Raw genomic sequence first — 23,253 nt, 5'->3', positions numbered from 1 at the left:
AGAGGAAAAACTACACCGTGCAGACCAGACAGAGTAACGAAGTGAAAACGGGATTTAATGGGCACCAGTTTATTCAGTTTGAACTGTTTAGGTTCAAGACTTTTACGCAGAGCCGTGAGTTCGACAATGGACTTTCATGTACAAAGAATAAGTAGATAAGGCCAACATAAAACGAATACCAACATACTAAATTAATACACTTTTAATCAGAAAAGTAAGATGACAAAAAAATCCTCAGTTTCAAGAACTATGTTCTTGTAATGAACAAATGTGGGGACCCTTAAAACTTTATTACACACATCAAGTGCAATTTTGCACTTAATCTGGTTAAAGAAAGCACATGAAACAGAAGCCTAAGTAAAACAAAAAAGTTTATTTACTGACAATATTCATTATGTTTGAAGTAAAAACATTATCAATACTGTGGAAAAGTAGGGTCTACTGCGCTGGCCCAGGCCATGAGGCCGCCACATATGTCCTTCACAGTGATACGGTCCACTTCTGATCCATTCATTTTTTCCAATACTTGCACTGCCTTTTGCGAGAAATTTCCCAGCTTGCAGATCACAAAAACTGAAAATAAAACAACACGTCAATATACATATGCAAACTACTGTAGGCTATTATACAGTTATACAGGAAATCTAAAATGATTGAAATGTAGGCCAATAATACATTTGACTCTTTTTTTTATTCTAGGAAGACAACAAAGTTAACTTTAGATCATTGATAGAGAAGCCATAGATAAATATTCTAAACAACACTAAAATAAAGTTGATGAATAATCATTTTTCAAGCAGACCAGCTGTTCAGGTTAACAGAACCTGTTTTGGAAAGAGAATCACCTAGCAACACCATTACAATCTGTTACTAGCAGTGTAAAATATGCCAATGCGAACACATTTTGAGACAACAGCATGGAAGTGGATAATGTAAAATAGTCTTTATGTGTCTGGTCATTTTTAAAAGCATGAATAGTCCTTAATGGTGTTTTGATACATTACCTGGAGGCTGGTGGTCACCTGCCATCTGCTGTTTCAACTGGCTGATTCGGTCCCTAAGTAACTGGATCTGATCACTCTTCCTCTCCTCTAAACTTGAGAGCGGGATGTCTGGCAGCAGTAAAAGCAATATAACCACACACAAACATATGGCGAGACACACGTGATCCCCACAGAGCCATATCTAGATTTAGTCAGAAGGATACTTAGGGAAAATGGCAAGTGGCAAATGTCCACCTCTACATCAGGACGAACATCCAACAGAATATGGGGGTCAGCATTGTCCAGCACCGTTTTATATTCCTGTAAATAACAATAACATGTTATTTCACACACAAAAAAAAAAAAATGACCCAGCAGTGAGACGAGTGTTGAGAGAAAGTGTTACAGAGAAACAAAGTTAGTCTGATGGACTCTGAATCAAAGAAACTAAGCTGGGTCTAAATGGGAACTCTAAACAACCTTGATTGCAGCAGAATCTATCTTGATAATATCTTTGCACGTAATGACTCATCAGGTCTGAAAGTACTTATTCTGCAGAAATATTAAACACTACGGCCACTCTTAGCAGCAAACAGAACATTCTTTTCCAAAGCAAAACCATTAGGCCAATTTTAGGTCATTTCCCACATGAGGCTGGGTCAGCAATAAGATGCTATCACTTTATAAATGGACATAAAAACTTAGAAAATTGGTGGCAATTATACAATAAATATGGGCAAGTATAAACAGAGCATAAGTGACATTTGTTTTAAACCTAAGGCTCATTACCTTTACTGTGATACGTTGGTCTCGTGAGAGGAGGTTGAGATTTTGACACTGAAACACACATTTTCAAATAATCAGTAAATAGAGACTGGTTAAGCAAAACATTATGGTCATAATCCTAAAATGCAGCTCCACAAAATACGATGGAATGACAGGACCAGCACAGGCAAAACAGCGATTTCAGCTACTGTTTCTTATTGGACCAGACGACACAGCCTTCAGTACCCATGTGCATTACCAGTGTTCACCAGTTCACCAGAGGGCCTACTTTTTAAAGATATTATTTATATTAGTGACAGACCTGGAACGCCCCCCAGTATCGGCAGTTTTGGGCTCCATTGACAAGTAGCCTTCAAAATTGTTACTTTCCCTGTATACTCACACTGTATTATTCTGATACTACATAGGTCAAAAATAATAGTCAATCCTTTGCAACTAAACCGACCTTATCTGTGGCAGCGGACCCACAGAAGGCCTCGTAGTCCACCAGCTGCGTGACACTGGGGTTTTCTCCACACACTGCACAGTTGGCTTGTTTGGGCCGGAGCTTGATGGATCTGAATCTGGTCTCCAAGGCATCAAACATCACAAGCTGTTGGCCACAGGATGCTAGCATGCATGGTCAAGGAAAAAGGCTACTTTGTTCTCCCCCTGCTATCCCCTATGCACCGCTGCAAAGAGAATGGAATAAGCTGGCATCAGTCCTGATTGTGTATAAATGTCAACTAAACAGAAGCTAAACAATGCTTATCAAGGCCTGGTGTTAGCAAGTGTGTTACAATACAATGTGGGAGAACAGGATGCAAAAGGTTTATTTGTCGTTGTGGTTAGAAAAGCACTGATTATCCACACAAAGTGACTAGCTAAGTTGTAAATTTGCACGTTAAGAGCAGATTTAAACAAAGGATACAACCACGTCCTGAAGCAATCTTGAGAACTTCCAGTGCTTGCAAACACCCCATTATACCTGGAACTAAAAAGTAAGTAGTAAGTAAGGTTGGACAATAATAGAAAGGTTTAGCAAAATGGCAGTCTCAAATTAGTCTCAATAATTGTCATAGGACTTTATAGTCTAAAGAACCAGGTTTTCAAGATCGGAGGAGACAATGGACAATATTTGTGTGTTAAATGAAGTGGAAAGCATTGTTTTTGGTTTGAGCAGCAGTTTAAATAAAAGAGCTGTCTTGTCTATGTTCATGTATCAGTTATGTGTATTCGTTTTTAATTTGAAATAAATAAAATTGAATCAGAAATGGTAATGGATCAACATGAGGAAAGGTATTTTCTGCCGCCCGGCTCAAGAAGTAAGCATTCTCCATTTTAGAGTTTACGAATAAGGTGCACAAAGTATTGAAAATGTGTACTGTTACTACTATGACGACCTAATCTACTCTTCGCACCCTTGAAGGATGCTACTAAGGTTTACACTAATAACTACTCAATGTAAGCATTTTCAATTATAGCACAGTAATAGTCTGGTAATAGAAAGGGAATAGTGGCACCTAAAAGTGTAATAACATGGTTATTATTACCAGTTATTACCTGGAAAAAGGATAAGAGCCCTAGGAGTAAACCAGCATCAAGACTGAAAATGACCAGGAAACATGGTTAGTATTACTTTAATATGAGCATAAAGCCGGAAAAAAAAAAAAAAAATCTTATTATTCATAGTTACCACCATGCTATTTCAATATATTTATTTGTTAATTTAGTCGGGAATGTGCATATTAATGAACACACATGGGATTCATGCATGTAAACAGGCCACACCAGATTGTAAACATGGCTAATTTCCAGCCGCTGTCCCCCACTCAAACCTGCGCTCGTTACCAAGTGCAACCGCAATGTATGTGTTAAAACAAAAGTATCAAATCATTCAACAATGTAATATCATAATATAACAGTGAAACATTAACTAACCTACTCCCAACACCCCTCCATCTGAACAGTTGGTCACCGTCTCTGCGGGTGGAGGTACTGGATAGAGACATCTGTAGCATGGGCCCCCACAATAGTTATAAACTGTTAACTGCAAATGAATGTAAACTGCATTCAGATTCATTCATTTATAGTATATATTGTAATTGTATTTAATCTCACCTGGCCCTCCATTCTCAGGGCACTCGCGGACACAAGAGGCCTTCCGCTTAAAACACAGGCATCGTTCACCAAGTAGCGTGTGGGGACATTGTCTGAACAGTCAGCCACAATGTCATACATGAAGTCTTAGGTCAAGGAAATAGTAAATAGCGACTGTGGCAGCTCCAAATATGTCAAGACATACAGTAATATGTGATTTGTACAGAAGGATATTGTTGAATTAGTTGTAAAGCATTCTCCGGTGACAGCTGCAGATGGTAGGGAACGCACTGCACTGCTGAGTTTAACCTGTAGATGCATTGTGTCAAGGTCAACGTGCCTGATATTGTGTCAAATTACAGTAGCATGAAGCAGATAAAATAGTAACAAGGTCTGAATGAGATTTAAAAGAGAAACAACACCATCTTGTGGCTATTGTTCAAAATGGCACACATTTGTAACGGTAACAAAAGAGGAGAACATGCAAACTGAGATGATTAAGTATTTGTGCTGCTAAATATTTACTGGTAAGTTTAAAGTGTTTTACAGTATAACTGACAGCAGGCAATAAAATGTACCTTTTAACAGCATTAGCCGCAGACAGAGCTTTAGCTTGGCCCCTGTTCTGCTCCCCATGAAGCACCTGTCTGTGAAGGTTACTCAGCTCTACCTCATCATAGTCCAACAGGCCTAAACGTCCTTTTAACAGTAATTAATAACATAGTACAAATACTACAACAACTCAAGATTGTATTAAAATGAATAATAAAAAGATAATTACCAATGCCCGCTGCAGCAAGGTACTGTGCCAAAGGACATCCCAGTCCTCCACAGCCCACAACCAACACTGAGGTCTTGGACAAGTTTAACTGGCCTAGAAGCAGAGACGTTCAGTCATGTTACATGTAATTGAATCATTATCATATTCACTCATTTGTCTTCTATACTATTAGGTTACAGTACCTTGTACACTTAACTCAGGAAGAAGAAGCTGTCTGCTGTAGCGCATGATCTCTTCATTGCTGAGAGAACTTTTGTCTTCTAAAGGGGTAAGAGGTATCACTTTTTCAAACAGCTCCTGTGTGATGGTTTGGCTCTAGAAAGAAAATAAAACACAATGTGACCAAATGTATAATATAGTATCCCATCCCCATACATGTGTGTGCTAGAACAAGGCACATAATACATTTCATTAGCCAAAATAAGATACTTAGTTCTATTCATTTTAGATAGAAGAGTCTCCTTCTTCTTACCTTTTCAAATTGGGATAATTTCCTCTTTAGTGCCATGATTTCACCTTCCTTCTCTTTGAGAAGCTCTTTCAATCGTTTCTCTTCGTTAGTGTCCATGGCTTTCACAAAACAAAGATATGAAGAAAGATTGAGGACTTATTCGCCTCTGACACATCCACGAGCAGCAGGCAGTAGAGTACACTTCCGGGTTACAAGCTTCAGGGAGATCACGTGGTTTGTGACGCTTTTCTTTTTGGTTTATTTTACCTTTACCTTTTTAACGAAAAGTTGTTTATGCCTCAGCCGAAGTTATATACATGTATGCCACTTTCTTCTGGTAGTGTTATTTAGCCTGTATACTTGATTTATTCTGTCAATTGCCTTTTATAACTACCAAGTTCTAGCCTGCATTAGTAAAAAAAATAAAAAATAAAAAAAAGAGGGATTTTTTATTTATTTATTTTTTTAGTAGCCTTTATTTATAGAAAACACATTCAATAGCACCTTTCTTTTTCCCCAACAAGGACAACAAAGGAATATTTCAGCCGGTCAGTCATATTTTCAGAGCTGAAAACCATAACGGGCTGACCGAGGCAAACAACATAGGCTAATGGGCAAATTCCTAGGCCTACTGGGAATGAGCCGATCAAATGGCTGACATGTGATTTCATCCAACTGCTGCCGACTTTTTGAGGCTGTAGGGTTTTTCTTTGACCACCAGATGACACCGTTGTGCTTCCACCACTTGATACAATATAGTCCAAGATCAAATCAGGACTAAAGCTGGTCAAAAATAGGTCTAATAGCCTAATATAATTATGTCTAAACTTGCTCAGACAAACTTCAGATTTGAATTCATTAAATTCTTAGCTAGCAGAATACAGCAAATTGAAATTTGATAGACCCTGAGTATCACTTGAAGAAAAAATGTACCACCAGAGGTACACGTACCACAGCTTGAGAACCACAGTCAGCAAGGAATTTTCCCCGTTTGAAAATTTGTCCTCTGCATTTGACTGGGCAACCTGTCAGGTGGGCAGCTGTGTGCAGCACATAATATAATGGTCAGAATCACATAGCTGGAGGATTGCCTATTTTGCATCCTTTAAAGGTAGAAGAAACCCAGAGTTACTTTCACAGACACACAGAAAGGGCCCACAAGGCCCGGGATCATCAAGCCATTGCTTTTTATTATAAAGTTTGGCTGACATGCTATAGAATGATTAGAGGCCTTTAGGCAACGTGTGAAAGACCTCAATATTATTATTTGTCTTTTTTTTGTATGTCTTTTTTTTTTTACTGTGAGCATGATGTTATTAAAAGTTGTGTGTTGCCAAAAGTAACAAAACAAAAAGTTAGTCAAGAGTTCTTGACAAAATAATAGAAGCCCGTTTCCCCTCTTTAAATACCCCACTCATAGTCTGAGTTTCAAACTCAAAGTTGTGAGTTTCATCAAACTCATACAACTAGTTTAAACTTATAAGACTATGACTTTAAAACTCAGACTATAAATTTAAAACTCATAATTATGAGTATGTTTTACACTCCGAAATCTCTGTTTGACTTTTAAACTAATTGTTATGAGTTTAAAACTCACATCTTTGAGTTTGAAACCCATGACTGTGACTACGAGTTTAAAACTCATAACTTTAATCTCAGTGTGAGTTTTAAACTAATGAGTTATCAAACTAATGAGTATGCCAAGTCAGAACTCATAAATATGAATTTAAAACTCATAAATAAGAGTTTAAAACTCATCATTTAAATTAATTAATGGACACTGCAACTTGTGATTAGTGAAAAAGTAGAAATGAAATGAAAATAATAAATTCATTAATGATAATAATCGGCCTGCCTCCAAGCAGACTTGCCTACCCAGGCGTCACAGAATTCAACTGGACCAGAAGTAAAGCACAGCGTTCATCACAAAAGCGGGAAAAGGCTTCGTTTCATTTTTCACTAATTAGCCTGATTTCAGCTGTTTTGTTTCCACCTTCAGTTCAGCGTCTCCCAGGAGTGAATGGACGCGCGCACAATGACGCGCAGCGGTGAGCCACGGGTCCTCCCTCCTGCCTTTCACATGATCCGTAAGCTTTGAGAGGAAAGCGTGGAATGTGGAGAGGAGCGACAACGATGGCTGGACGGAGCCACTCTGCAACATGTCTGCTTTACACCGTGGTCATTATCGTGACATACATCCAGCACAGCGATGGGATCCCTTGGACCCAGGAAAAGGTAGGCTGCCTCTTCCCTTTCTACCTTATAAAAGAGGTCTTGTTTTCTTGTGAGACTATTTGGTGTAGGTACGATGAAAAAAAAAAAATCCTTCTATTTACTATATTTTTCCCTTTGCACCTTGTTATAAAAGAGGTCTCGTTTTCTTGTGAGACCCATAACCTGTGTTGTTTATTTTGGCACAATGAAAAATTCCTTATGTTTATTTTATTTTTCAAAGAATCTCTAGGCTACATCTTGTGAACTCTTCAGCCTCACCACCACCTTTTCTCAACCTTTTTAAGGGGTTATTCACAACCCTTGGCCAAAGGCTACAAACAAGAAAGAGCCTAGAATAATACAGCATCATGTTGTCGTAGTTTTTACTGTGGTAATACAATGTGGACTCATACTGTATAAGGACGACTTATACCAACCTTTAAGCATTGTGTTGTCTTCTTTCTCCCCTTTGCCTGGTTGCTATGGCAGCAGGGCCTCCATCATTGATCCTCCAATTGCACATCTTGATATTTATAGGCTGTATAAGTGGACCCCCAGTTAACCATGAGTCAGCTTGAGAAGCTCTTGGTGGGGAATTACGGGTTAGTTTGACCGCATGAAATTACAACCTTGGAATTGTACTGCACTGTGTAATTATGGCAGGGGTGTGTTAGTCAGTGACAGAACCCCACAAGTTTCATAAGAGCATGTTTTGATTCCCAAGTACAAGCAATGTTTTTCTTAATGTTAAATCTGTTTTGGTCTTTTCTCTCTCTCTCTCTCGCGCTTTTTTTTTTTTAAGTTTGTGGTTACCACAACAACCAAGGCCATACATGTGACCTTTGTACTCAAATAAAGGTGATGAGATTAGATGATCAATATTTTTAAACTTTAGATTCAAAGCTATGTTCAATGTGCTTCCCCATATGCTCTGGTTTGGAAGCTTAATTTGGGCATTTATGTGTCAACCTTAGCATCATTAGCAGTGATCGTGTTTACAAGTAGAAGAGATTTTTGAAAAATAGACAAATTGCAATCAAAATAGCAATTTGACTGGGCACAATCAGCAAATGTTCATGGTTGCAGTTAAAATAAAGTAAACAGCTGTAAACACTATGAAGACAAAAAGCTACTCTTAGTAGTAATAACACTGTCAAAAGTGCCCTGCTAGGCCATATAAATGCCATGTATGTTTGTGTTTGTCTTGTTTAGGTACAGCACAGAGCCACAACACTAAAACCAGAAGAGGTCCGGACAGCTCTGTCTCACACTAACCTAGATCAGATGTGGCAGAGAGATTTGAGACCGCTCCTTGTTACCAGGTACCCTGGATCAGTGGGAAGCCAGGCTGTACAGCAGGTGAATCTTTAAATATTCAGCAAAAACAATAACAGCCACACTGAACACATGTGCATGGGATTAAAATCTGTATTACGGTCTTGTAGCACATCAAAACAACCCTGGGCTCTTTGGGCGCAGGCTGGGAAGTAACAGAAGACAAGTTTGTGTCTCAGACGCCCTATGGCCCCCTGCCCTTCACAAACATCATCGCCACACTCAATCCGTCCGCCAAACGGCGCCTGGTTCTGGCCTGTCACTACGACTCCAAGTATTACCCACCACAGTTCCATGGCAGGGAGTTCCAGGGGGCCACAGACTCCGCTGTTCCCTGTGCCATGATGCTCGAGCTGGCCCGGGCCTTAGATGAAGAACTCAAGGCACAGAAGGTCAGTAAACAGTACACTATACACAATGTGGTTTACAGATTTTAGTTCCTTCCTCTGGGTCTCTGTGTGTGACATGAATCTCTTCAAATGTCGTTTTGCTGAGGTCTGCGCTCTGCCTGCTGAACAGACTGTGACAAGACCCAGGCACAGAGCATGTTTATCACACTCAGCTGCCAGTCAGTGATGGGCCTAAGACAAGTGGAGTCATTCTGAATACTGATTTTGTTTCGCAAATGAAAATTTTCATAGCTCTCTGGCCAGAAATATATAAAGAAAAACACAATTGAAATTTAGGCTAAATATAATAATAATATATGTTAATTTAGTAATCCTTAATCCACACAATCAACAACCTTTGACCATCTGATTTTTAATGTTCTTGCCGTCTTTGCTTCATTGTATATTATCATAAGGGCCATCCTAATCATAATTTCTATTGTATGTGTCTGCAGTCAGATGTCCAGCAGGGGGCAGCAAAGTATTATGAACATATCGTAGCTTATCATCATTATTGACTTGTCATTTCCCCACAGAGCTCCAATCCCAACCTGACCCTACAGCTGCTCTTCTTTGATGGGGAGGAGGCTCTGTTCCAGTGGACAGACTCTGACTCGCTCTATGGCTCTCGGCACCTGGCTCAAAAGATGGAGTCTACGCCTCACCCTGCAGGAGCGACAGGGACCAACCTGCTGCATGGCATAGTATGAAACCCACCTCTCGCTGTAGTAGCATGCCAAAAGCAACTGAATCCCTGCTGTTTTTTGCTCTAGGATTTGTTTTTGTTGTTGGACTTGATTGGCGCTCCCAGTCCCCGCTTTGGCAACCAGTTTTCCAGCACGTTACGGTGGCTTACCAGGCTGCAAAACATAGGTAAAGGATAACTTGCAAGCACCACTCCAGAATCGTTACATTGTACAAAGACACCATTTTTTAAAGGATCAGGTCTTTGCCTCAGCCCACTATAGGTACATAGTTATTTGGAAAGGTTTCAACTTTCTGCCAGAATAAATATCCTTTCAAATCAGTCCAAGCCTTACACTCCCAGTCATAATCTTGAACATTGGTTGTTTGTTGTGTTGCTCCATCTAAACCCTGGGGTAAGCAACCGCCATCTCAAGAGCAAGATGCAGCTCTTTAAAGCCTCTAGTGTGGCTCCTTTGATCTTTGATGGAAAAAAGTAAACTCACAAGTTTATGTAAATGATGAACTATATAGTATTTATGTGCATTTGGGCCAGAATGAAGGCAGAGGCAAATAGATTTGAGATTCAGATCCCCCTATACTTCCCTTTGACACAAGCAATACAGATTCAAATTGTTTGCATGAAATTTGTACTTCTGTTTATTTTTTCATCATACAATCTATAAAAAAGATCTTTTGGTTTCAAACGGGTCAAAGTGGCTCTTTTGATGATAAAGGTTGCACACCCCTGATCTAAACCAGACAAAATTAACTGCATTTTTTTCATCTATTTCACAGAGCGCCGTCTGCACTCTCTGAACCAACTTGTGGATCATCCAAATGAGATTCAGTATTTCTGGCCAAATGTTCCCGTGGGCCGGATCCAAGATGACCACATACCGTTCCTTATCAGAGGTACTTACACCTCATCCAAAACGATAATGCTTTAATATTATTCTACTTTTTATTACCACTCTTTCTTTGCCTTGGTCCACAGGTGTGCATGTCCTCCACCTCATTCCGTCCCCGTTCCCTTCCGTCTGGCACACTTTTGACGACAACGAGCAGAACTTGGATCGTGCCACAATTCAAAACCTCAATAAGATCGTTCAAGTCTTCGTTCTGGAGTACCTAAATGCCAAACCGGCGGCCAATTCAAATCCATCAAATGCGCCATAAAAGTGTTAAGAAGAAATGTTGTGCACGAAAGATAATACAAGCCTTGATATAATATATTTAGTTATAATCAAATATCTGTGAAGGAACTTTAAGACGCCATCTTTGTCCCTGAGGCTTCAGTCACCAGCTTTTAGATCAGCACACAAGGTTCTCTGTGTTAATGCTACACTGCCTTCTTTATAGCCCCTGCAAATGCTTGGGCTGGAAATCTTAGAGTCAATGTTTATATACCAACCCTATCCGGACGCATGCTTAATAAAGATATTTATTATTCGTTGTCATGTTTGATGATACATATATTCATAAAGGTTACAGGGTATTTTTACATTGAGCATTAATTTACATGACCCAGTATGTAGTGACTCGAATTACCTCCTCTTTCTAGACATTCTGGTCGTAATTGTGTATATCACTGTATTTGCATGGTCTTAATGAGGGAGCCAGGGTAATGTACAGTACCAAAGCTGGACATCTTGTATTTTGAGTCTGGAATAAATGTTGATTCAAAAAACATGACTCTGTATGTCTGAGAATTTCTTAGTTGAGGTTCACGGAGTGGAAGTGGTATCTTAATATATGCTGTTTTGTTTTTCTTTCTTTTTTTTAGATAGCTTGTCTTCCCACTAGATTTAAAGCCACTCTATGTCTTAAATGTAGACTGGTCACAATTCCCTTAATCCCATTACCACTAGTCTATATCGAAGCCTCAGATTCCACTATAAAAATCTCCCAAAAGAACATTGTACTTAATAATATTTCAGAAATGTCATTATGTCAACCAGTAAAAGGATCCTGTTGTTTGTTATTTCTCAGTGTCGCCAGGAGATGGCAGTATAATCACTGAAAGTTGACAACAATAGACCGACCCTGTGTAATTTGACAATATATTGTATCTATACATCATTTTAGAGATAATTTCAAACAAGACATATTTATGAATCTATTAACATGTCAATAGAGAAATTAGTCGCTTTTATAGATTGGCTTTTAGATCTGAGAGAACAACTAAACTCAGAATCTTAGAGAGAAAACATGCTACTGTTATATATTAGGCATACTGTTGTCTGCAGACCAAACTACTCAAACACACATGAAAAACCACGGCAACACCTCTAATTTCAAACAAGGGTGGAATTTTTTTCATCACTATTTAGCCATGTTCAAGTGACATGAGTACATCTCAGAACATAAACTGCTTAGTAAGCAATTATATTTTAATGTTTCTTCTTGAAATATATTGGCACAGGAAATATAATACAGTGAATGTCCGCTGGAAGTAAATGTAGGCTAGAGTCTGAATAGGAGATCTGAGCGTAATGCTACTTTTTTCCTGTTTGGAGACTGATCGTGTTTAGAAGTATGTAAAATCCCAGTATTGTTCCTGTGCCCTGAAGGCAGCACCGCTCACACGCCTGTGCGCCTGGGAGCCGCTGGAGTTGAGGGGGATTTTAAGCCCGGCCTCCAGTGCACTAGTCATGCGTGGACAGGGTTGAGAAGTGAGTGGAGTACTCTCTGAACACAAACACGCGAGCTCTTCGTCGCATCAGAAAATGTGTCACTCTTTTTGATCCGATTTCATTCAACTTTAACGCCACTTTTTGGCCCACCTGTTACATTCATTTCTTTTGCCGACTCCTTTGGAGTCGAAACCATGGAGCCGATAACCAAGTGGACCCCAAAGCAAGTTGTGGAGTGGATGAAAGGTACGCCTGGTACTCTTTGTTTTTAACATTGCTTTATTTGTAATAACCTATAAACACTGACCGGACTAGTAACCCAGCGCTCATAGTTATCTGTAGTTTCGTAGATACTGCTGTGCGCGACTGACAGCATACTTCAGTACGGAGGCGCGCGCACAGCAACAATAGAGCTGCATTTTTGACGCCACTTGTGGCTGATCACAGCCTCCAACAGCAGTGTCAGCTCTGCTTTACTGATCCTGTTATATAGCCTTGGTCTGCTGTAGTATTAGAAACGACTCTATACACAATCCTTGTTTGTTACATATTTTTATCCTCTCAAGATATGATATCACGTTTCAATTGTTAGGTTTTGTGGGACTTCAGGATTGATCATTGTTCTGGTGTTTACATCAATTCGTCTGTGACAGTATGACAAGTGGGCTGTGAACTGCATGAAAGCCTGTACTTTTCATAGTTTGAATAGCCCATTATTTTTTTCAAACAAACAAAATATCTTGTGGTCTTCATCATCATAATACTCAAATCTAAATCTGAAAGTCTTTCAGTTTTGGATGTGACACCAGACAAAACACATGAAGCTCAGGGGAATTCAGTGACAATGACATCACTATTAGTGTTTGACCTGAACTCAGTCACAGTATTGGTATGTCTGGTGTTCACTGGAGAAATTTCATGTCAACTATTGGATGGAAGTTGTCCTGACTGTAATTACAAGCACAGACATTGGACTGTGTAAAAGACTCGGAGGGGCGCTCTGTTTATCTTGTCAGTTAAGCACGGAAAGGCGGACACTTTCCTCTCTACATTTCCAAACCATAGATACTTTCTTATATCTCCTTCATATTCCTCAGTCAGCCCTGATAATGGCTTCAGTGACCTGCCCTCTCAGTCGGGGAGCTAAAGGCGATTGTGTTTAGTGCTTAGCCTCTGTGTGCCCATTGAAAAGGGCTGTCCATGGCTTGCTGGGACATAGGATTAGTTGTCCCAACTGGCTCCAATGCATTCAGTCAAGTGAAAATCTGACTCAGCAGTTGTCGCAAACCACTGGATTTGCAGACTCTTCATCTGCGATCTAGCGGAAAAGATTTGATTAAGATTTGTTCATTTGATTTATGATTTCATTTTTATTTATCAATACAGTTTGTAATGACGGCTCCCAAATTGCGTCTTCCTGTTATGGTTTGAAAAGTGCCATGGGGCATCGGAGTACACTACAACTGCTGAAGTAATTGAATACGCCATAAGCAACAACTGCAGCTCTTATAACTGTCATCTACCATTTAAGCATGTAATGCAACTGTCTACTGTGCTGCATGGACAACTTTGAGGGAGGTAGTTTAGGATAAAACCTTTTTCCTATTTAATAACCAAAAGTGTCACTGTGCACAAAAAAACCCTCAGTATTTGACCCTTTAGTCAGGGGTCACTGCTCTTTCCACTCTAAAGACTGTATGTCTCATTCAGCTACAAACAATAACAAGTGTTGGCATTGTTGGGAGGTTATGTGTCTGCTAGGAGTTAAGCTAAATTTTAAACAGATCTTAATGGTCCCGTTAGCCCCAGGTTGTTTTCCAGTAGCACAGGGGCTCATTGTGTATTGAGACTGTTGTAGTGTTGTTAAGGGCCGGCATTGTTTGAGGGGATCAAGCGTAGTAGCTGGTGAATGTTTATTACGAGTGAAAGGGCATTTGGTTCGTTTAACTAAAAACTCAATTGTTTGTGTGAAGTGCAGATGCCCCGAGGTGGGTTTCCTTCACCCATAGCTCTGATCTTTTAATGGGACATGTGGCGCCCAGTGATGGGCAAACCATGTGTCACATCTTGGGGTTTTTTCTTTGTTACTTTTTATTGTGGGCATGTAAATGGTAATGTTAGTGTTTGTAAGCCACTTAAATTATTGTATGCTTCAAAGTCACTTAGTTAGAAGAGGAAATGGTTAATTCATGACAAGATTGTGAGACTACAAGATCTAATATGTTAAGGTGTAGACATCCCAAATGCCATATTACTAGCTGCCTCACTTAGACTCTGTGGTAAATATATAGTGTCCGATGGCTTCAGCCTGTAGATTTACAGAATATACAATGATTGACAGGTTTTTGACTGTTTATGAGCAGATTTTTTACTCAGGTCGGTCGTTTAGGGCATATTTTCAGGCTAAACTGAACTCTTTGAATTTCACTCGGGTGCCAAGAAGTTAATTAACCTGTCAGAAACGTAGAAAACAAGTGCTGAATTTGCTTTCATCCCAAACCAAGAATAATAGGATTGCATCCAGGTCTATGCATGCTGTGCTTTCCTTTCTGTGATGTCACAAAGAGAAACCATCATTGCATGTATCTTTGAGAAGGAAGGGTAGGTATGCGTCCCCGTAACCCCATGATTGCTATCTACTTTAAGTTTCCTGTTTAAAAGCCTCTTACAGTAACTCCCATCCCATCTTTGTCCATTACCAGTTTCTTAGCCATTCTGTTTGGAGTGTTGTCCTTTTGTGTTGCATTGATGGGTAGATAACCTTGTTGCTTTGCTCCTGAACTGGTCTTTTTGGATTTGCTGAAAGAGGATTCCCCCTGGGGAGAGTGAACTCAAAAGAGCTTCAACTCTGTCAGTCCCTGCGCAGCCTGTTTCTCACACGGCCCCATGTCACAGCCCTATAGCCTTGGGACTGTGGACATATGGAAACTTGTGCAGAACCTATACATTATTAAAAGAATCTAACAAAAACAAAACAAAGGAGTACTAGAGTGATAAAAGTCAGTTTAAATTTGCATGTGTTGTACATCCAGTATCCAACAGGAAACTAGACGAGTGTGGCTGCTGGTGTATTCCTGCCAATTGGGGATAGACCAGGGTGGCTTTTTTTATTCAAATCTAAATGTGCATTGCAAATCCTGAAATACAGATAATCTCTCCGCTTATGTGACCTGTGGCTGCTTAGTTTGACACTGGCTGCAAAGTGTTGGCCCGTCAGATGACCTGCTTAATCCAGTGCAGCTCGGGGTGGTCTGCAGAAGTGTAATGTAGGTCCTAAGATTTGCATTATTAAGCATTCGGTTAAATCATATTAATAATTGACTTCAAACTGAAAATACAATTTGAAAGCTGGCAAATACCCAAAGGCTACCACTGGGTACTACACCAGTGCGCCACCTAAAACATTTTCGATGTGTGTGTCTTTTGAGCCATTGAAACCACTAAAGGTGCCATTATTTGTGACATAATTTCTTACATGTGGTCCTTGGCAGTAAAGTTCTTATACCCATTTTTCTTTTTTTCAAATTACAAATTGTTAGTTGTGGTCCAATATCATTCCTAATTTTCCAAACGCATTTCAAATACCCCAATTCTTCACGGGGAAGAGTTCATACACATGTTTCACAACTTTCAGGGAGCAGTACAGGGTGCTAATAATACAACAAGTAGACTTGCAAATCTCCTCACAGTTGTTGTCAAATACTTCAGTCCCATGTCATAGCATCAAGGGTCTGAGATATGTTGACAATCCTAGAAAGTGCAGGTTTGTCTTCAAAGGGCCCGGTAATGCCCACATGGTCGGATAACCACTGGACATGAAAGGCACGCAGACGCAAGCTGTTTTAGCACCTACCAAACCAACAGTCTTATGAATGGACTCTCAAAACACGCATGGGCTTTGTCCCAGCAGAGTTCAGGGCCACTGGCTGCTTTTAACAGATTTCAAAATGCTCAGCTCAGTCATGTGCACCCAGCCACCGGATTAGCATGGAATGAAGCCTAATGTTTTTTTTTATTATGAATTTAAAGGGGGCTGCGTTTATGAAGTGTTAGTATGAGTGTTTGGGGTTAGCTTGAGCATGGCTTTTGGGAGTGTGCCAGCGCCGCGCTAGTTAGGAGCATGTTCAGACTAGTCCGTGCTTCCTGTCACCAGTTTAGATTGAAATTCCAGCTGGTCATTCCTGTACGGCATGTATATTTACAAATAACAAGTAGAGGTGGAAGTTTAGATTACTGCCGCTGACGTTATTACTCTTTTCATAGTACTTATGGGCCATAGGACATACTTTACTGAGATTATCGTTCAAACAATCTTCGATAATTGAATAATAGGAAAAGTGTTTTAATTGGTATACATATCATATAATTCCACAATGTACAAACAGATTAACAAAAAAAAAAAACGTTGTCAGCTGTGTCAACTGTATTGTCGGCTGCCTGTTTACTTTAGTGAGAGATGAGTGATAAGCAGGGTTAATATACCAGTCTATGTTGTTCATCAGGAATCTCAAAAGCACGTGGCTGTGGAGCAAAGTTTACAGTCGTTGTCACTGTATGGCTTTATAATAGTAATACAACTCCCTTATCATTGGGTGATAAAGAAGAAAACACTAAGCTTCTGGTTATAGTTGGTTACACATTACTGACTGGGAATTGGCAGAAAAGTCCCAGCATTTGAAAATCCCCAATGTCATTCACTTTTGACCAGAGGCTGTGTCAATGTTTTGATGCACAACATCAAAGGGCAAAGTTGGGAGAAATTTAAAAAAAAAAAAAAAAAAAAAGAGGGAGTGGCGACCGCTTTGCTTGAACGAGCTCCCTGGTTGTTGCTGGTGACGCAGAACACCTGGGAATCTTCTTTTGTGTCTCCTGCCCATTCTCATACTTGAACACATCAACAGTAGCAGGGCTGTCACTTTCCTAATCTGGCCAACCCACAGCTGGAGCAGGTAAACAAGACTCACCTGCCAGTGGGTGGAGTCTACTCTTGAGAGAATCAACATGCCTAAATGTTATGCTGAAGTTAATTAGGCTGCTGGGTGTTATCGTGACTTTCAAGGCTCGTGGATGACCAACCGTTGTATCGCCACCGTGCATGACTCAACCACCCACACCTGCGAGGAGTTTGGAGAACTGGATTGACTGCCCTCGCCTCCAGTAATGTTTTCTTAGGTTGCACAATTGGGCTACAACTGTTTTTTATGAGTCAGAAATGGGTGAAATCTCCCTGTGTTTGTTGTAAACCTTGTGTGCTTCATGTTGAATATGACAGAGAGTGTCCACTTTTTATGATATTGGTCAATTATTACTCCCATACAAATAAAAGTTGTTCAGTCAAAGTAAAAAGTGCTGATGTAGTTGCTATAGAGTGATAAAAAATAAGTACAAATTTCCCTACGGGGACAATAAAGTTAACAAACAAACAAACAAAAAGTAATGGTGGTTTTGGACCAAATATAAGCCTGTTCCGTAGCACCATGATGACCACCTCAGTCATCATTTGGACATCCCTGGTGCCATCCACATTTATCCAATGTGGTAAAAAGCCATAGCACCAGTGGGAAGTTTATGAAGGCATTTTTAGGTGTACTGAATCTTTATGTCCGTCTTCATGTCTAGTCCACAAAACCAAATAAGCATTGTCATAGATCATAGCAGCACAATGGCCACTAAGTTTAGCCGGCTCCTCGTTGCCCACATGTGGCGTGGATGTGACTGTAAAACGTTCACTATTCCCATGGCTTTCTAAATGAGTTGAGGCCATTTCCTGCTTCAGGCCCTGCTCATCTTTATTGTGGTTCGCATAGGCATCCATTATGGGACTGGTAAATGGGTCTGTAATCAGTACGGAGGGCCACCCTGAGCATGCAGTGTACATGTCATGGGAATAAAATGACGAGATGTGTTTATATCTCCATAGCGATTGCTTTGAACCGTGGTTTAGCTGTAATGGGGGCTTACCTGTTACAGATAGTTATCTTCTGATGCCTAACTTGTTAGTCTCCACTTCGTTTCTCACCATTTGTGAGGCTTCTTGCAAGTTGAGTGCTCTTTAATTATAGTTTTTTATCTTTGGGAGATGATGCATCAGTCGTAGCAAAGTGTTTTAGCACACGCAAATCGGGTTGAATGATTTTGTAAAGTATCAAGCATTGCAATTGGGCTTAGAGTTGTAATTTTATTTTTTTGGGATAAAGATGCAATAAACAAGAGGCCCATCAACATTTAATAACTGTTTTAATGTATTAGCAGTATTATTGTGATATTGTACTAAGCTATTTCAACACAGTATTTTCCAATCAATTTCAAACAAAAGTGGTACGGTGTTTTTCCATCAAATTGAATCTTACAAAAAACTCCAAATAGAAGTACAATAAAACCATGAAACTTTTGGACATTTTTAAGTGAACATTGATGAAGATTGATATCACATTGCCTATATAATGGTGGTCTTTTCGATTTGATAATCTGCAGCCCTATACACAAAGCATCTTACAGCTGTGACCGCTATTCTTTGTCTCCATTCACATTGTTTCTGGTTTTGAAACTAGGAGTTTGACGTGATGCTGTGGCTCTGGGACAAAGAAATGTGGGTGGAGAACAAAAGCGCATGGGTGGGGGCGTTTGAAAAGTTTTTTTGTGGCGTCGGTTGCTCCCTTTACTGGCTGTTTATGCTGGTGGTAATGAGCCTGGCTGACCGACTGACCAAGAGGGCGGAGAGTGATGTGTATTTACACAGGAACCAGAGGTTACATGGCTAAACCTTTTAGTATTTTTCTTTTCTACACCCAAACAGTAGCTCCACTTACCTGCACTCGCTGCCCTGACCTGCATGTGAACTCATATAGGCCTGTTCCTGCAATACAAATTTAAATGTCAGGCATGTAGATTTACATACAGGGTTTGTGTGAGCGGCAGACATGAAGATGGTCAGCATTAATGCAGAGAAAATGGCATAAGATGATGAATTGATTGTTCTATAGAGTTGGAGAAGCTGTGATTTGTGATGCTTTATAGAGACCACGGAAAACGTATGCAGTTGTGTGGCCAATAGGTCTGTAAAACATGTCAATTAAAGCCCATGGTCATCATTTCTAAGTTTGATCTACGTTTTCATCCATACAATGGTGATGACTCCATGACTATGAAGGCCTGAGGTATTTGGGCTTATCTAACCATCAACATAGGCGTCAGTCATTGTAGTACTTGGTTGTCTAATGCTACTGACACAGGTTATCTAAAAGCATAAATATTTCAAAGAATGCCGTGTGACAGAGCGGGTTATGTGGTTTGCCTGTAGCATTTTCAACCAGTTCATATTGACAATAATGCAGGTGTCACCAACTCATTGACCTATAGGTTCCAAGTTCTTCCTCCTCTTCTCAAAATGCCTCCAGCGGTTCAGCTGTCTATCTGTTGTTTGTCTCTTGTCTCGTCACTTGTGTACTTAACAGTTTCAGCCAAAGTACTTCACACTTTAATACTCCTAACTTCTATAACTTGATCTACAGATATGTCTATAAACAACAGTGGGACATGATAATTTACCTTAGCCAGCGGTAAGGGTTTAGCACAGGGACTAGAGAACCTCTTGTGAACTTTGACCCTGACTCCCCCCACTTTTCTCTCATCAGTCATCGTCCATCACCTCGTCAGAGACAGAAGTGGCTTTGTGCTCCTCAGCTGCTTCTGCTCACTCGGGAAGTCCACTTGGCACACGTCACCGCTGTTTTGTCGACGTCTGTATCTGAGATCATGGTACATAAAGTGAAACACCTTTGTTGGCCAGAGGAAGTGGTGATAAGATTATAATAACTGGGGTCAGTGATAAGAGAAGGTTAAGGGAGAGGAGCTGGTGAAGACCAATACAGTACTGAGTCAGTCTGATGTCCTGCTGGATTAGCTGCAGTAAATGCCAACCAGCATGTGTCATTCCTACAGGGGAAGATGAAAATGAGTCAAAATTATCCCAGGATCTGTACATTATTTATCACGTACATGATAGGGTGGCTCTTGGTCTGTTGACAAATTACAACTTTGCTGAAATTCAAAGGGTTAGAGCCATTATTTCCTATTATTTAACTCTTTTCATTCAGTTTTAGAAAGTGAGCATCATGAGAGATTATGGCCTTGTGATTTCCCGTGTTTCAATGCATTCAGATGTAAAACGCATTGGTATTAGACTGATGTATTGATACTAGCCTTGTATTACTTTACTAATCGAAATGAAAATTGCTATATCCCTGCAATACAGTGTAAGGCTTGTGAATTTTTCTGAAATCTACTTCAAGCGAGTGTTCGATCAGTTTTTGTTTTTGCTCTTTTTTTTCTTTTTTTTCTTTTTTTTAAGGAAGCTTTATTCTGTAAACCGAAGGAGTTGCCAGATACCACAGTGGGCCATCCCATTCAGCAGGGTACACAGAATAACATCGCTAAAGACATGTGGGGCACCATTGTGTGAGCCCTGTTCCCTATGGATGCGTCTGCCCTGTCTGTGTACTGGCTTTGTTGTCCTCCTGTGAAGTCATGCATTTTAGAGGGAGAGGAGTGAGGAGCTATTTTCTTTCTAATTACAGCACTTCCTGGTTCAGGCCGAGACCATTGTGCCCAAGCGCAGAGAATTCCCACAATGGAGCTCCTCTGTTTTGGGGACAATGGCTGGAATTCCAACTGGTTCCCTGCAGGTCCGGAGAGGCGAATGAAGCTTGCACAGTTACAGTAGCTCTTACCGTTCTACCCCTGCTGGCGTTCCCACTATCAGGCCCACTGGGGGTGCACGTTACTCTGAGCGTTATTTGAGTTTGTGTGCGGGACTGGGTGGCTTGCGGTTGGGAGGGGTGGAAAGTGGTGAGAGAGTTTTCCCCATTCTTTCTGTTGGAAAGGGGGGGGTGGGAGAATGATCTCTTCTTTTTCTGGTGTAATCCACCCGCTGAGAATGGAAATGCTGATGTTCCCAAAGGCGAGGGTGCACGCTGGTCAACACGATCAACTTCAAGTGTCACACAAGGGCCTGGCTATACCAAAAACCTGATCTGGAAAAAATTGTGAGAGATGTTGAGTATGGTGAACCCCCCAGCACATTTTTAAGTGGATTCTTCCTTAGACTTGGGTATGGTTTTTTAGCTGTTCGCCGTAGTGCACATGTCCCACGTGCTGGTAACCTGGTGAGAACATGATCACTGTTTATTGAGTAGGGCTAAGTGGGTGGTAGGAGAGACCTCACAGTAAACGGCAGGTGCTCCGCGCTGTGTTGGTGTAATTATCTGCTGTTTGTGACTCACTGACAGATACTTTGTGTGAGTGAGTAATGGTGTCTATTGTTGGGTCTGTGTTTAAACTAAAGGAGAAGTTGTAGTTTATAGCACTCCATATGCTGTATGCTTATTTTAAACCATAGTCAATTTAATGGCTGTGCCCTCATCCTCTTCTTGAATGTGTTTATTGTGTTGCTTTATTTTTTCAAATAGTCATTATTCTTGGACCTAACAAAACGCTGAGTACATTTGAAGTTTAGCTATATATGATGTTGTGTATGTTTGCATAGATTTAAATGCATACCTGGCTGAATGTTCTACTTTAACTTGGGGAATCACTATTTCTGCACCTCTAAGACTCGTGTCGTGCCTGGCGTTGCCTATTGAATCAAACTGACCCATTACTTCGTCAAACTTGGGCAATTCAGACATCATTACTGCGGAATCACACATTGTTATCGCATAAATGAACACAACTCCAAACAAGAAGTAGTATTTGTTCAGTTGAAAATACGGGGGGTGGAATGTTTTCCCGTCTAAGTGGCAATGGGAATGCCACTGACATCGGTGCCTCATCTGCACTGCTACACCCCCCTTTTGCGTTGGTTTTGAAGGCATTTGCCAAGTGCCTCCGAGGCCATAAAACGCCTCCATAGCGTTTCATCCCGAACAGGCTTTTTTGAAATCACTCACACAGCCTCCCTCATTGCCACCTCCCCTTTAGCCAATTCACAATAACGTGACATACTACTATCCCATTTCTCAAGTCTTGATGAAAAATGATAGTGGCGCAAACACACCCACCACAACAGGCTTTCTTCTGGGTCCAGTCAATGTTTTATTAGGTTTACCTCCTATTATTTTGGCTGTCAGTGGATTAGTCCAGAGGGAGGCATGGGTGATCTTAGATGTAATGCTATTGTACAGTGAGCCTCAGAGTGTGTTGAAGGCATTGCGCTCATGCAAAGAAATGACATACATAAGTGTTGATGCAGTTCCAACTAGTGAGTTTCCAAACCATGTTGAAGATGTTGAACTATTATCTACATTATAGCCGCAACATTCATTCTTCTAGACTTTTTTGTGTGTTTCCATTGTCATTATACTGTAAGTTCCTAATGCTTTCTCCACTGTACTAAACATAGCATCCTTCTGCAGGAAACGCCTTTTCTTTTTTTTTTCAACCCGACAGGAAGGAGAAAGTTTACCCCTGTAGGACCTTTTTGTTTTTGGTCTAATCGTACTAGCATGACTGGCCCTGTGCACTTTTTGGAGTGAACTCATTTCCTCGCTTAATAAGGACTCGTTCTGGCCAGTAAAGGGTTAAGGTCCAAATTGAGTGAAGTCTTGCCTGGGAATTAGCATGCCAAGGAATGAGAAGAATCTAATCAGCCTAACTGCAGTGGACTTGTGCTCCGGGTAATGGTTAACGTGTCCTCATACATTTGCCCCTTGAATCGGCAGGGGCTATTTTAGCGCAGGCAAACACTTTGTTCAATGATTAAGTCTGTTAACTTTAGCTTTTATAATGGAATTTTAATGGCCGTGGTCGAAGTCTGGCGCGACATAATAGTAGCGAGATAATTCTGAAATTAATCTTTTATGACTCTATTAACCACAGCAAACAGGTTCTTTATCTGACATTAATGGAATTGGCAACC

At 40.4% G+C, this 23,253-nt stretch overlaps 3 protein-coding genes across 4 annotated transcripts in view; 2 read left to right on the top strand and 1 right to left on the bottom strand.

Moving 5' to 3' along the window:
- Positions 1 to 380: 380 nt before the first annotated feature.
- On the bottom strand, positions 381 to 5,281 carry mocs3 (molybdenum cofactor synthesis 3). Its single transcript, XM_079574006.1, has 13 exons — positions 5,102 to 5,281; positions 4,812 to 4,944; positions 4,630 to 4,722; positions 4,427 to 4,547; positions 4,083 to 4,157; positions 3,870 to 3,987; positions 3,690 to 3,798; positions 2,680 to 2,742; positions 2,215 to 2,378; positions 1,773 to 1,820; positions 1,208 to 1,304; positions 1,005 to 1,112; positions 381 to 573 (listed from the first exon to the last, which is right to left on the bottom strand). The coding sequence occupies exons 1-13, from the start codon at positions 5,195 to 5,197 to the stop codon at positions 416 to 418; spliced, it is 1,383 nt and encodes a 460-aa protein (XP_079430132.1). The 5' UTR covers positions 5,198 to 5,281; the 3' UTR covers positions 381 to 415.
- Positions 5,282 to 7,115: 1,834 nt separating this feature from the next.
- On the top strand, positions 7,116 to 10,882 carry qpct (glutaminyl-peptide cyclotransferase). The gene is made up of 7 exons (XM_079572949.1): positions 7,116 to 7,315; positions 8,507 to 8,653; positions 8,740 to 9,021; positions 9,555 to 9,722; positions 9,792 to 9,891; positions 10,501 to 10,617; positions 10,700 to 10,882. The coding sequence occupies exons 1-7, from the start codon at positions 7,193 to 7,195 to the stop codon at positions 10,879 to 10,881; spliced, it is 1,119 nt and encodes a 372-aa protein (XP_079429075.1). The 5' UTR covers positions 7,116 to 7,192; the 3' UTR covers position 10,882.
- Positions 10,883 to 12,341: 1,459 nt separating this feature from the next.
- cnksr3 (cnksr family member 3) overlaps positions 12,342 to 23,253 on the top strand; it is a 36,138-nt gene continuing 25,226 nt past the window's right edge. For both annotated transcript variants that reach the window (XM_079574005.1, XM_079574004.1), the window contains exon 1: positions 12,342 to 12,584. In XM_079574005.1, coding sequence (XP_079430131.1) covers positions 12,533 to 12,584 — 52 coding nt within the window. In that variant the 5' untranslated portion in view covers positions 12,342 to 12,532. The remainder of the gene's footprint in view (positions 12,585 to 23,253) is intronic.

The sequence above is a fragment of the Gobius niger genome (genome assembly GCF_951799975.1).
Source record: "Gobius niger genome assembly, chromosome: 16".
Taxonomy (NCBI): domain Eukaryota; kingdom Metazoa; phylum Chordata; class Actinopteri; order Gobiiformes; family Gobiidae; genus Gobius; species Gobius niger.
This window is presented reverse-complemented; position numbering and strand designations above follow the sequence as displayed.